The 13,811-nt window shown below is 40.0% G+C and overlaps 1 protein-coding gene across 3 annotated transcripts in view; it reads right to left on the bottom strand.

The window, feature by feature from the left end:
- Positions 1–13,811, bottom strand: part of CAMKMT (calmodulin-lysine N-methyltransferase) — a 247,424-nt gene that overhangs the window by 34,851 nt on the left and 198,762 nt on the right. For all 3 annotated transcript variants that reach the window (XR_014562774.1, XM_083733738.1, XM_083733739.1), the window contains exons 6-7: positions 13,087–13,150; positions 7,389–7,449 (exon numbers count right to left, since the gene is read on the bottom strand). Coding sequence is in view for 2 of the 3 variants with exons in the window: in XM_083733738.1 (XP_083589864.1) it covers positions 7,389–7,449; positions 13,087–13,150 (125 nt within the window). In the remaining variant the exon portion in view is untranslated. The remainder of the gene's footprint in view (positions 1–7,388; positions 7,450–13,086; positions 13,151–13,811) is intronic.

Genomic DNA, 13,811 nt, shown 5'->3' with positions numbered 1-13,811 from the left:
CTCAAGAGTCTCCTCCAGCACCATAATTCAAAAGCATCAATTCTTTGGCGATCAGCTTTGGCCCTTGGTCTATCTAGCTCAATATTATCTACATTGACTGGTGGCGGCGTTCCATGATTCCAGACAGGGTACATTCCAAGTCTCACCTGGAGATGCCAGGGATTAATCCTGGGACCTTATGTATGCAAGGTAAATATCCTACTACTGAGCTGGCCTTCCAGTCTATCACTGGTCTTCACTTCACTGTGTAACTTTCCAAGGACTTTCCAAGGACATCTAAAGTTACACGTTATTTCTCATTAATAGGGTATCCATTTCCCCCCAAGTACCGGTACTTAGAAATCTGAAGTGCCGTTACTGTAGATCTTCAGATGCATTACCAAGAATTCTTAAATGCTCCAGTGGTAGGATAAAATGAGATTATGACAATATCCTGTATATACTCTGAGAATAAGTGGTTTATTTTTATCAGGTACATTTCTGTGCTTTGTCTACAGTCAGGCAGTCTGCTGCTTTCTCTGACCTTGATATCAGCACCTGATTTACACCCAGGGCTACTGGAAAACTGTTCAACCTCAGATGTTCCGATTATTGTGCCTTGGCTGCCAATTCTCATGGGCAATATTCAAGTCATCATGGGTCACTTTGCTACTGGAAAGCCCACAGTGATGACAAATCTCCAGCAGAGTTGTGAAACTTAGCCTGGCCTTTGGAAAGGGCATCATAAAGGCCTTTGGGAGAAGGTGAGACAAAACTGGCTGTGAAATTGGAAACACAACTACTCTACGCTTTCATGTATGGTCACTAAGGTTAAATACCTTGACTAATTCCATCATAGGTGCTTTGAAATTGTGAATATAAAGTAGGCAACCTATAGATAATGAAATGAAAAGGCACACTAGAATTTGACATAATTCCTGTGACAGGCACATGGAACCCATGAATACTTTCCAAAATTTTAATCAATGACGGGATTTGCAGATGACGTAAATGTTAGAGTAGCTAGCATCTCATAATATGGTAATAAAATTCAAAAAGACCTTGATAAAAATGGGCCAAAGCTAACAAAATAAAATGCATCATTGACAAATGGAAAAAAATTGTTAAGTTAATCATAATCATTTTGCACAGGTATAGGATGAGGGAAAGCTGGCTACATATGAAAAGTATATTGGGTTTGTAGTCAATCACAAGCTGAACACGAGTTAGCAGTGTGATGCAGTGGCAAAAAAGGGCTAAAGCAATTTTTAGGCAGCATTACTAGTACCATAGACAGCATCTTAAAAAGTAGAGACATCACCTTGCCAACAAAGGTCCGCATTGTAAAAGCTATGGTTTTCCCAGTAGTGATGTATGGAAGTGAGAGCTGGACCATAAAGAAGGCTGATCACCGAAGAATTCATGCTTTTGAATTATGGTGCTGGAGGAGACTCTTGAGAGTCCCATGGACTGCAAGAAGATCAAACCTATCCATTCTGAAGGAAATCAGCCCTGAGAGCTCACTGGAAGGACAGATCCTGAAGCTGAGGCCCCAATACTTTGGCCACCTCATGAGAAGAGAAGACTCCCTGGAAAAGACCCTGATGTTGGGAAAGATGGAGGGCACAAGGAGAAGGGGACGATAGAGGACGAGATGGTTGGACAGTGTTCTCGAAGCTACCAGCATGAGTTTGACCAAACTGTGGGAGGCAGTGGAAGACAGAAGTGTCTGGCATGCTCTGGTCCATGGGGTCACGAAGAGTCGGACATGACTAAACGACTAAACAATAACAATACTACCATAGTTTCCCAAACATGGGAAATGAGAGTTCAACTTTATTCTGCACTAGTCAGACTTCATATGGACTTTGTCTTCATGTGTACTGTTCTCTTTTTGGTGCCTGCTAAAATCATTCCTGTTTAGACGAGCCTCCCCAGATGCTTAGAAAGTTGAGATAATTTTAGTCTGTTTTAGTATTTTAAAGTATGGTTGTGAATTTTTGCTGATTTCTCTGTTTTATTTTTTGTAAACCGGCTTTGAAGGTTTTTGTATTTTTTAAAGAACACAATCAAGCATTGTATAAATTTTATGAAATTGATAAGTAAAAAAGAAGGCTCCATGGAGGGAGTGTGTAGAGGAAGGTAGACATCTTGCCAGTAGACACAGCAGCAGAAGCAGCAACCTGTTCAGCAGCAGTCTTAGTCAGACCATCCATCTCTGATGGAGCCAAGAGGAGAAGGAGATGGTTGGAGCAGCACCTTCAAGCTGGGTTTCCCCTATGGGAGATTTGAGAAGAACCCACAGTGGGCGCCAGGGAAGCGTGAAGGGAAGCATGAGGATGCCTTGCTAAGTGGCTTGGGACCCTGTGGGTGCAAGTCCTGCTTCTGCCTTCCCTCCTGGGCAGAGCAGGAGATCAGAACCACCCACAGGAAAGAGGGGGGAGATCAGTTCCAGAAAGAGTGGGGGAAACCAGATCGCAGAGAGGGCAAGAGAAGACCAGGACAGTAAAGTGCCTGCTTGAAGGGCAATCCCTCCCATATCTTCCAGATGTAACTGAGAAAGATAGCGTGGTCAGCGGCAGAAGAAGGAGCCTCTGGGCACAAGCTGAGAGGAGGCCCAGGAAGTGAAGGACTACTCCTCCCAGCACTCAGATAATAAGGCTAGAGAAGTCACCCCACTGAAATTCGACTGCAGGTGATCCTACCATGAACAAAGGGTGGGAAGCACCCTGGGCTCTCTCATAGAAAGGTGGGTGGGAAAAGAATCCCCCAACAGTTATGGTAACTAGAGGATGTAGGGGGAAGGCATAACGTGTGATGTAATGCGAGGGTTAATAAAATGTTTAAAGAAGCATAATTGGCCACCTCTCTTTTGTATTTTGTATTAGACATATGGGCCATAACTGTTTGAAAGCATTCCACCCCCACCCTGAGCCTTACACAGACATATGCATTCAACATAAAATATAGTAAAGGTAAAGCGACCCCTGACTGTTAAGTCCAGTCGTGAACAACTCTGGGGTTGAAGCGCTCATCTTGCTTTACTGGCCAAGGGAGCCAGCGTTTGTCCGCAGACCGTTTTTCCAGGTCATATGGCCAGCATGGCTAAGCCGCTTCTGGCAAAACCAGAGCAGCACACGGAAACGCCATTTACCTTCCCACCAGAGCGGTACCTATTTATCTACTTGCACTTTGATGTGCTTTCAAACTGCTAGGTTGGCAGCAGCTGAGACCGAGCAACAGGAGCTCGCCCCGTTGCAAGGATTCGAATTGCTGACCTTCCAAGCGGCAAGCCCAGGAGGCTCAGTGGTTTAGACCACAGCACCACCCGCGTCCCCTATAAAATATAAAATATAGTACTATATTACTATATACTATAAAATATAGTAGGGCAACCTAAATAGGGACCTTGGTATTTGGGGAACAAAAGGCTATTGTTGATACTGTTTCTCCAATATTCCATGTACAACCTACGCAGAAGTGTGAGAATGGCAGAACCACCAACCATTTTCTAATTGTGGAGGGCACAGGCACCTGACTGTAGCAATGTAACCGAAAACTGACAGAGGTTCCACTCAGAGAGGATAAATCCTAGCTACCAAACAGATCTATCTGGTCATAGAGCTCAATTCTGTAGCAGAGAACATCTTATTTTAGGGATATAAATATGTGCAGCAATGATTTTAAAATATAGCCAAGGCCTAGGTTTCAAGGGAACCATTATCTGTTTACACAACTTTGAGTAAGACCACTCACTAATTGAAAATATGCTTAAACTCATTTGGTTGGGAGAAAGCTCCTGTTAATTTCAGTAGAAATTGCCTGAAAGTATATTTTTTCAGGTGGAGAGAGATATTAGACAATGATATAGAAATAAAATAGTAAAATGGGTAAAAGGATGTTAGTCAAAATTTACCGTATATTTGCACAATGCTAACTGTTTTATAGTAGTATAGCACAGAGTATGCTATAAACAATTTTTATTGATATGAAATAATTGAATGGGAATCTATAGGTATCAAATTGGAAAGACCAACGTGCTTTATATTGCAGTACAACATTGCACATCTTTCTGTAATTAAATTATTTTATGCAGAGAAGGAAGAGAATGCTATTGCACTCAGCAAGTTAAACACTTGACATTTCCATCACAGAAAATGCAACATTTTAGAAATCTAGATATGTTTATTAATTAGTGATTATTAACACCCAGTAAACAACATTATGTCTTGTAAAAACACAATCTTTCTTCACAGCATGGAGCTGAAATCTATTATTCACTGATTCCATATGCTGAAATACACTCAAATGATCACAAATGACCTTAAACATTAGATAAATGTAAATGAGGACATTGTTGAAAATGTGCTTTTGATTGATATCTAAAAGACCAGGTTGTAAATCTTGACAAGAGATGAAGTCTTGCACACACTACATGGCAATTTGAAACCTACATATGGGTGTGCGTGAAACAAAACAGGGGTCTGTTCACAGTGAGCTGAAATCAGAGGGGTTTAAGGTCTTAAGAAAAGCACTTATTTTGGATGCTTGGAACCTGAAATGATATGGGATTGTATTAAGTTCGGTATGTATGATAAAAAAGGAATAATTGCTTTAAGCTGCCCAATGGTTTTGCCTCCAGGTTGGAACTGAAATATTAAGTAAATGTCCCTTAAAATGGGCCTAAAACCGACCTATACAACATTGGTTTTGGCTATTCCATTTTGACCCTTAACCTCAAACATCAGAGCAGGCTGCAGCTGGACTTCAACAGCCTTACTCTAGGACAGAGAAGGTAGATTGGAACCTAAATTTTGTCATACAAAGCAGGTGGTCCACCACTGAGTTGTGTTCCGGCCTCCAAACAAGACAGAGAGACAGTTAGAGCAGAGGGAGAAAACATTTCCCGGCCTCAAACATGCTTTCATCTGAATCTTTTGATAGAAACAGTTCAGTAACAGTACATTACGCTGCATTCCTAAAGACCCAGATTCAATCACGAGCACCTACATTCAAACTGATCTTCAAGTACCAAGAGCTAACCTTGGCAAGAATAGCTAATACTGACTTGTACTGACAATGGTCTGACTTAGTATATGGTAGCTTCAGACATTAATTGCTTTCTTAAACATAGATTAATTACAGTGTAAGGGCAATCCAATTCTGTCTCTAGCTGTAACAGCCCCTGAGGAAAAACAAACATGTCTAGTTTGTGGTAAATCACTTAGTAAAGGTAAAGGGACCCCTGACCATTAGGTCCAGTCGTGACTGACTCTGGGGCTGCGGCGCTCATCTCGCTTTATTGGCCAAGGGAGCTGGCGTACAGCTTCCGAGTCATGTGGCCAGCATGACTAAGCTGCTTCTGGCGAACCAGAGCAGCGCACGGAAACACTGTTTACCTTCCCGCCAGAGTGGTACCTATTTATCTACTTGCACTTTGACAAGCTTTCGAACTGCTAGGTTGGCAGGAGCAGGGACAGAGCAATGGGAGCTCACCCCGCCGTGGGCATTCGAACCGCCGACCTTCTGATTGGCAAGTCCTAGGCTCTGTGGTTTAACCCACAGCGCCACCCTGAATCACTTAGTAGTGTCTGCTACATACATATTTTAGTGAACGCTTCTTCACGCTCTTCACACATCTTTCAGCAGGGATACTGCTGAGTTTGATTATGGCCATCAATGAAGTATTTATTATTATTAGTTGTTGTAATTGTAGTAGTTATTTTATTGTAGTAACAGAGGGGGAATCCAGTGTAGGACACCTTTCACAGCAGAAGTGATGATGCTGAGGCAAAGCGAATGAGGTATTATTGAGCTTTCCAAGTTTTTGTGACAGATTAGCATAGAAGAAGTCAGAGAATGAGGGAAATAACCAAGTAGTGCTGAATACTCCACAGGAACATAGGAAGCTGAGTCAGATCCTTCCATCCGTTCATTTAGTTCAGCATCGTCTTCACAAACTGGCAGCAGGTCCCCAGGATTATAGACGTGAGTCCCTCTCAGCCAGAGATGTCAAGGATTGAAAGTGGGACCTTCTGCATGCAGAGAAGATGTTCTACCAGTGACCTCTGGCCCTCCCTTCTTCTCTTTTCCTTGAAGGGGTCGCTACTTAATGTTAGCAATTAAAATGGCAGCCCTTCTTTGCAGGCCTGCTTGCATTTCTAACGAAAAGCTAAGGGTTACATTTCAGCTGGTTGAAGATCTTTTGTTAAAGCTCTATGTGTCTTACAAACTGACTCTATATGCTGTCAGAAGTAAGCACCACTGAGTTCAAGGGACCTTCATTCCAGAAGACAATGGACAGGATCGCAGTTATGCTGAGTCTAATAAATCAGATTTTACGCTGTGTACTGCTGCTTGTTGGTGTGATACTTCTGGGTTTACCTATGTGTAATAATGGGTCGACACAGCTGCCTCTAATTGGGGACTCTCCTTTGGAGTATGTTTATGTGGGATGTCATGATGGCCTCCTGGAATCAAAATTGACCACTACACCACTGTGGCCAGTACTAAAAATGATGTTTTTGCATGTAGCTAAAGGTAGATGATGTGTAGCACAAGTTACTTTTTCTTGTGCATGCAAAGCAATATATGTTTCAGAATTTTGAAATGAAGCAGTTTGGATTAACATAAAAAGAGACTCTCCTCCTGCAAGAGAGGGGAGCGGTTGTGGGCGGGAGCTGGTCTCCGCCTCAAGCAGGGGGCGTTAGCCCCCTGCCTCCAACTCACCTGGCTGGCGCCCACGGCCAGGCACCCAACCAGGTGCCTTTGAGGGGGCGTGTACAGCAGCCTAAATTGCTGCGGCGCCAGCCTCCCGGCCTCATTCTTAGGCATTGGAATAATGTGTTGTGGTGTGTCGAAGGGCTAGGTGTGGCCATCGCCTACGCCTTCAATTTTGGGGTATTCCGTTAAAGGAATCCAGCGGTCGTGTATTCTGTCCGATGCCTGCGTGGCGGGAGGCCATGGCACGACCTTCGGTGACATCAGGGGAGAGCTTATAGTTGGATTAGCATCAACAGGCTTCACCTACTGGTGAATAAACCCCCCTGTTTTAGACTCACCCTTCTCCGAGTGGGTGGAGTCAGCTGACGTAATCCAATGCCTAAGCCGATACCTTTTCACTTGCTGTAATCAATAAAGTTGTGGCCTTTTCTTGCCCGTTAACCTTATATCACGTGTCCTTGTGTTTTCATTCCACTATGCGGGGATCGGGTCCTCGAACCACAACTAAGTGTTCAGTCAATACATGCTAGACTGGTATATAATTTTTGTCTGACAAAATTGATTCCAAGTGAGAGCCAAGCACAAGTCTGAAAACAAGCCAGCGCTTCACCCTCATCCTACTTTCATTTAGCATGGGTAAAAATTCATACAGAAACAATGTAAAAGAAACATAAGAAGTGTCTTACCAGCTTGAGACTGCTTGGGCTCTGAACTTCTTTTGGTTTCTTCTGATTATATCGCTTACATCTATAACACTGGTTAAGAATCATCCATAAAATAAAACTGACGGATCAAAAGCTACTAATTTTTCATGGCAAATATTTCTGCAACCATAGTCATTATTATATATTATGAGCACACATGCGCAAGAACTGCCACTTAATCTTGGTTAATCAATGTGAGGACCACTGCGGCTCATTTGCATCACGCTCAGATGGTCAGTGTGGTGACCTTCAGATGTTGGTGGACTCCAACTCCATCAGTCAAAGCCAACATGGCCAATGGTCCAGGCTGATGGGAGTTGTGGTTCAACAACATCTGGAAGGCATCACATTCCAGATGTTCATGGTAGTGATGGGCTAACACACAATGACTAGTTGTGGTTGGGAATACACATCAGAATGTGCGCCCCATTGAGATGAACAACACTGACAGACATCATCCACCCTTGACTGCACCTTTAGATGATAATAATAATAATAATAATAATAATAATAATTTATTTGTATCCCACCCTCACCCTCAGAGCATGCAGCACCTCCCACTCCCATCACAAGCTTGCTGAAGTATTTACACATCCCACCAAGGATACTTTGGTCCCCGATGGAAAGTAAAATGGATAAAATTTGTCATAATTAGCCATCAAATGTGAGAGGTAGCTGAAGGAACCCTAACTTTTAAACAGATATACATGAAAGTCACTTTATGCCAGTTAAACTTGCCCAGGGGTAGTCAACCTTTTTATACCTACTGCCCACTAATGCATCTTTCTTGATGGTAAAATTTCCTTACCGCCCACCAGTTCTCGATGGAAGGAGGATTCAACTTGTGCTGTAGAACCACCTACCGCCCACCTAGAATCCTGAAACGCCCACTAGTGGGTGGTAGGGACCAGGCTGATAACCCCTGAACTTCCCTTGAAACACATGTACTCTGGATTATTGAAGAAATCACCCCAAAATCAAATCACCCTGGGGTATACATCGGTCTCTTAGCCTCCTCTTTCTCACCATCATTCATGGCAAAGTACCAGCACTTTCTCATTGGAACCAGTGAACTGAGAAATTATTGAAAGTTGCCTGTTATTGTTGTTTATTAAATTGTTATCCACTTTTCCTCCTGAAGAAATCCAGTACCTCCTTATCCCATTTGCTTGGAAATCAGTCCCATGGCTTTCAAGAAAACCCACTTCTGTTTAGAATTACTGCCTAACCTCAAAACCAGGAGAGCATCCTTCCAGACATACATGCTTTGAATTGCCTTCAACACCGGCCTTAAAAACCATGGACATGCGAAATGGCTTACCCTGAAGTAGCTACAGCAGCGTTTTGTATGAGGCAAGAGGAGCAATTCAATCCTGCTATGTCGTTGACCAGTGATAATGTGAGGTCAACAGGCTGCTTTATATTTAGCAGGTAGACTTGCTCTGACATAGAGGTTATAATAATATTGTTAGGGGAGTTGTCCTAGGTGAGTTGTCCCCATTCCCATTCTCACCGATTTATGTGCGAAATACAAATAGCGATGCTATTATGACACACATAGACTTGTGGGGAATCCCAGCATAGTGGTGTTTGTAGCACTGGCATGGATATAGTTGCCGCAGGAGCAGCTTGCAAATCACATTAGTGGCGTTTGCAAAGAAAAACACATTTCTCTAATGCATCACCGTTGAGAGTAACAGAGGCTCAGAAAGCCATAATAATGAAGTTCATGAACGTAACAGACATGTGTGTGTGTGTGTGTGTGTGTGTGTAACAAAACAGTAGAGATAATGTTGTTGCTGTGAAAAATACATTAAAAAAAGCCCTCTGGGTTTTGAATTATTATTATTTTGACATGTTTCCATGGTGTTCTGTGTAACACCGTGATCCGAATCATAGAGAAAGGAAAAGGCATGACTAATATCAGAAAGAATTATGTAATATTTGGTTAATTAAGCAAATCTGCTAATAATACATCGTATACTTTTTTTAAAAAAATATGCCTTCAATAATGTTGTTTTAGTTGTGTAATCATGAAGGGTTCAGACCTGCATCCAACTACATCCTACACACATACACGAACATTTGTTACTCAAATCAAAATAACTTCTACATAGGATATGTTTATAGCTGGATGCAGGATCATAAACAACATATTTTACATAGTGCATAAATCTTTATTCTCCAGAATCCATTCTCAAGCTTCTCTTTAAAACCTAGATTTTCTAAGATTATTTGGAGAGCCATACACAATATAGCTATATTATAATATTACTGGTTTTTGTGGGGGTGGGTTGCATTGTGGATATTGTAATACACTCTAAGCTTGTCTCACATTTCTAGATACCATATTTCAATTCATACGTAAATGATAAACAAAAAGCTAAAATAAAGATCACTTTTAAGCAGCTTCCCGAACCATTTCTCCTCCTTGAAAGTCTCCATCAGTGAATGTGTAAGTTCTCAGCTGTATTTACATTAGTGCAAATAGTTTACATATACCACATAACTTTCAGAATGAGATCTGGCTAAGAAATCTGTAGACTGGACCAAGGCATGAATTTCAGATCATTATTTCATTAAAATTTAGAAAATACAAGTTTGATGTTCAGGTACATTACCAAATTCACCTTTAACACATTTCCTTTTTTCCTTTGGCAATTGATTTGACTACTAATAGAGCCATAAAACTATAAAAAGTAGGAAATACAATTTTAAGACAAAATAATACATTAATAAAACAGTAGTGTTACTATGCAATGCAATTACTAACAAGTGTAATTTAATTTCAGTGCAGATTAGGAGGTGTGGCTATACATTATAGCTTCTTATACCATAATATGGTGCTATATGAGCAGTGGCAGAGTTTTAAAAAGTATACATTCATGTTTGCATGGCGCACTACAACACACTGGAGTTTTATTGTTAAAGGTACCCCTAAATGTTATACAATAGGGAAAGAGATTGCTTAAAAACTGGAATAGTTAATATGAAAGCCGGCTTCTGGGTTCCTTATACCTGATATATATTGATTTTGTATTAAGAGAGCACATGCTTTGACATCCCTGTAGTAAATGAAATTATTACTCTCACAAATGAATTGACAATAAACCCATCAAAGACTGATGGGACACAATACACTCAGTGGGGGTTTTTTTTTTGGGGGGGGGGGAGTAAAAAGGTAAATCAAATCCCACCACCACCAACAAATTCAAAACTACACAAAAGCAGGACCCCTAGATATCCTCTATGAATAATGCTAATAATAGCAACAATAATAAGTATAACAATGATGATAATATAAAAGTGAATGCTCAGATGCAAAGCACTATTGCCAGGTCGATTTTCAATTACATTTCGCTGATGTATTCATTTGTTTCTTAATGTGTTCATCTTGCCCATTAAGAATAATTAGCAGGCTTGCTTAGTGATTTCCCGGCTTCTGACTGTGATTTTCTCTCTTCCTGGGTTGACACCATTTTGACTATACATAAATATATATATGTGTGTGTGTGTGTGTGTGTGTGTGTGTATATATATATATAGTAAGTGGCATATAATTTATAAGTTTTAAAGAAATTTAAAGGACAAAGGTAAACTCTAATTTTAAACAAGAAGGGTATTTTAATTTAATAGCTCAACAACAGAGCACAAAACAAGGCACTTTGTAACCCCCCATCACAGAATCGACAATTTTTGAAACGTATTTGCTCAGGGAAGTTTCTAGTTGAGTACAAATCTTTATTCAAGCATCCTGACAATGGCACTGAAAGTTATTGTGCATTTTAACAGCTCTGCAAGTTAATACTAAAACATTTAATAAATTCAACTGATTTTTTGTGTTATTTCCATGTAAGTGTGAGGTCAGTAATATTTTTGTTTATGTTCTGTCCTCAGCTGCAATTCAGTGAGTTGATATGGGCAGTGTCTAATCTAAAGTATATTTGATAATTGATTGTTTCAAAGCAGTATATTTTGACTATATAGAGAAACAGAAACCAATTAGATTGTCATGGCAGATTTGCTTTGCAAAATCCAAAACTCCTAAAAAATTGGTTTTTTAAAAAAGTTTTATTTGCATAATAGATCATTGGATGACACAAAGGATTTTGACACTGCAAGAAAACTTTATAATAGACCTGTGAGATACTGTTAAAGCTGTCTGGTGCTTAATTTGTGATTCTAAAAATCTAAAAGTGGAAGCAAAATATCAGCCAGGTTAAATAAGTTCAGTTGGTTATAATATATCCTGATTCAACTCTATTGATTCTTAAAAATGTTTTCCTCATGTACATCTTTTACAGAGGTACTAGAGAAAGCAACAGTATAATGCATAACTATATGGCACACTGCAAAACTGTAGATTCTAGGTAGAAAAAAAATCAACAACATTTTCCTGGCTTAATATTATAAGAGGGAAAATATTTCACCCCTACCCCCATTTTAAAGCATCTGTGTGTCACATTCTTAAAAGATGGGATAAGTACCTAGAACTGCCTTCATCTTTGAATTCTCCAAGAATTTGACACAGATATCGCTGTATTGAGGTCCCCCAAAGAGGGCACAGTGTTCTTGAAGTCTGATTCTCGATATCCTTGCATTTCCGTTGTATGCATACTGTAAGCACACATTGTTTCCCTTAAAAAACAACAACCTCACAACAGAATTAAATAAAATTGAGGGGAAAAGGACCTATTTGTTAGTGAATACTAACAAAGAGATTTCTCCATAACTTTGACATGCCAGTATTCCGCCACTAAATGAAGACCCCTAACATGCAAATGTCATTATCGTCAAGAACCAAAGCAAACAGATACCTTCTGCGTTCCCCTCTCAATTTCTAACAGTCATTAATATTCACTATGGGACTTAGCTTGCATGCTATTGTAGACACTTAGTTAACTGAGAGGGAATAATTTGCAGTCATATTAAAGTGCAAATTTGTTTACCTGCATATGTACTAATTAGATTTAATAAAACGTATTCCAATACAAGAATGAAAACCTTGTTTTAAGAGAAATACTGGGCAATTGGTAATGAACTGAGTGGAGATGCATCTTGCATGAAGTTAGGGAAAGGTTACTATGAGTGATATTATGTGTACATGGTCTAAACATAAACAAAAAGTAGAAGCTGGGATAATATCCAATTAAGTGATACTCAGAGAAGACCCACTGAAATAATTGAGTCTACTATGAGTATGACTAATTTTGGATATCACTGATTTTGACTAATTTTGGATATGGGTAAATATATATGTAACACATATATTTATTCAATATAAAATGTCAATATCTTGAAGCAAAACCAGTGTAAAGTAGACCAGCAACTGGGAAATCTGCAAAACTGGAATTGTAAGGTCTGCTGTTGTATAACTTTAAACAGAACTGATTTGAATACTTACATAACATGGGATCAGTATTTATCATGTTTCTTTATTCTTTCTTTCAGAACAAGCACACTTCTTTTTTAATGTAAAAGAGAGTGTGAATTTTTTCCCCTAGGGAACACTGTAAATCTATTTAATAACATTATATATTCTTAATTACTTACAGTGGATATGTGTACGTATGCATATAATATTATATGGACCCCTTGCTGTCCTTTTATATCAATTGTTGCTCAGGTAGTGAAAAAGGAACGAGTCCAACAGACCAGTTTTCTATCTGAATAAGGATACTTTTGATGGCCTTTTCATTTCCATCAGTTAACAGAACTTCTTTGACATCTGCAGAAATAGCAACCTGGAAGGTGGGGGTGGGGGGAGAGAGAGAGGGGGGGGAGCACAGCAAACAATGAGCAAATATGCTTGTCTGTGTGGAAGTGAAGACAGGAGTGACAAGCCTTCAGTATCATGCTTCCTCACCTATTTCTCTGTAACAGTCTTCAATCTTTTTTCATTTTATGTCTGCATTATTTTAATCATTCAATCAAATCAGTCAATACTTTTATCATTCCATTTGCGGGAGCCTCTATCTTGCTATCATTCTGTTCCGTAATTGCATTGTGACAGCGGATGATGGTATTCTGAGAGGCTTTCATTTGCGGGCTTCTGTTTATCTAGTAGAGCCATCATACGAGGCTGTCACTCTGCCTTTCAGCTTGCTTCTGTCTGACTGCCTGATGCCCTTCATATAACTTTGCATTGCAGGCAGATGGCTTTGTAAGGGTAATTTTTTTGTGAGCTTTGACATGCTCGCACATTGGGCTGTAACCTCGACACATTGTGTAAGAACGACAGGTTTGTCAAATGCCAATCAGTGTAACAATATGCTTTTATTTGTAGAGACATAAAAACTTGTCTAATGCACTGCACTGCTACATAATATCTCCTGAATACATGACTCAGAATCCAGAGAATGGTGAATGACGCTCCTGAATGGCCAATCTAATTCAAAAGAATCT

Source organism: Podarcis gaigeae, assembly GCF_964106915.1.
Source record: "Podarcis gaigeae genome assembly, chromosome: 3".
NCBI classification, from domain to species: Eukaryota; Metazoa; Chordata; class Lepidosauria; order Squamata; family Lacertidae; genus Podarcis; species Podarcis gaigeae.
The sequence above is the reverse complement of the archived record's forward strand: the minus strand, read 5'-3'. Positions and strand labels throughout refer to the sequence as shown.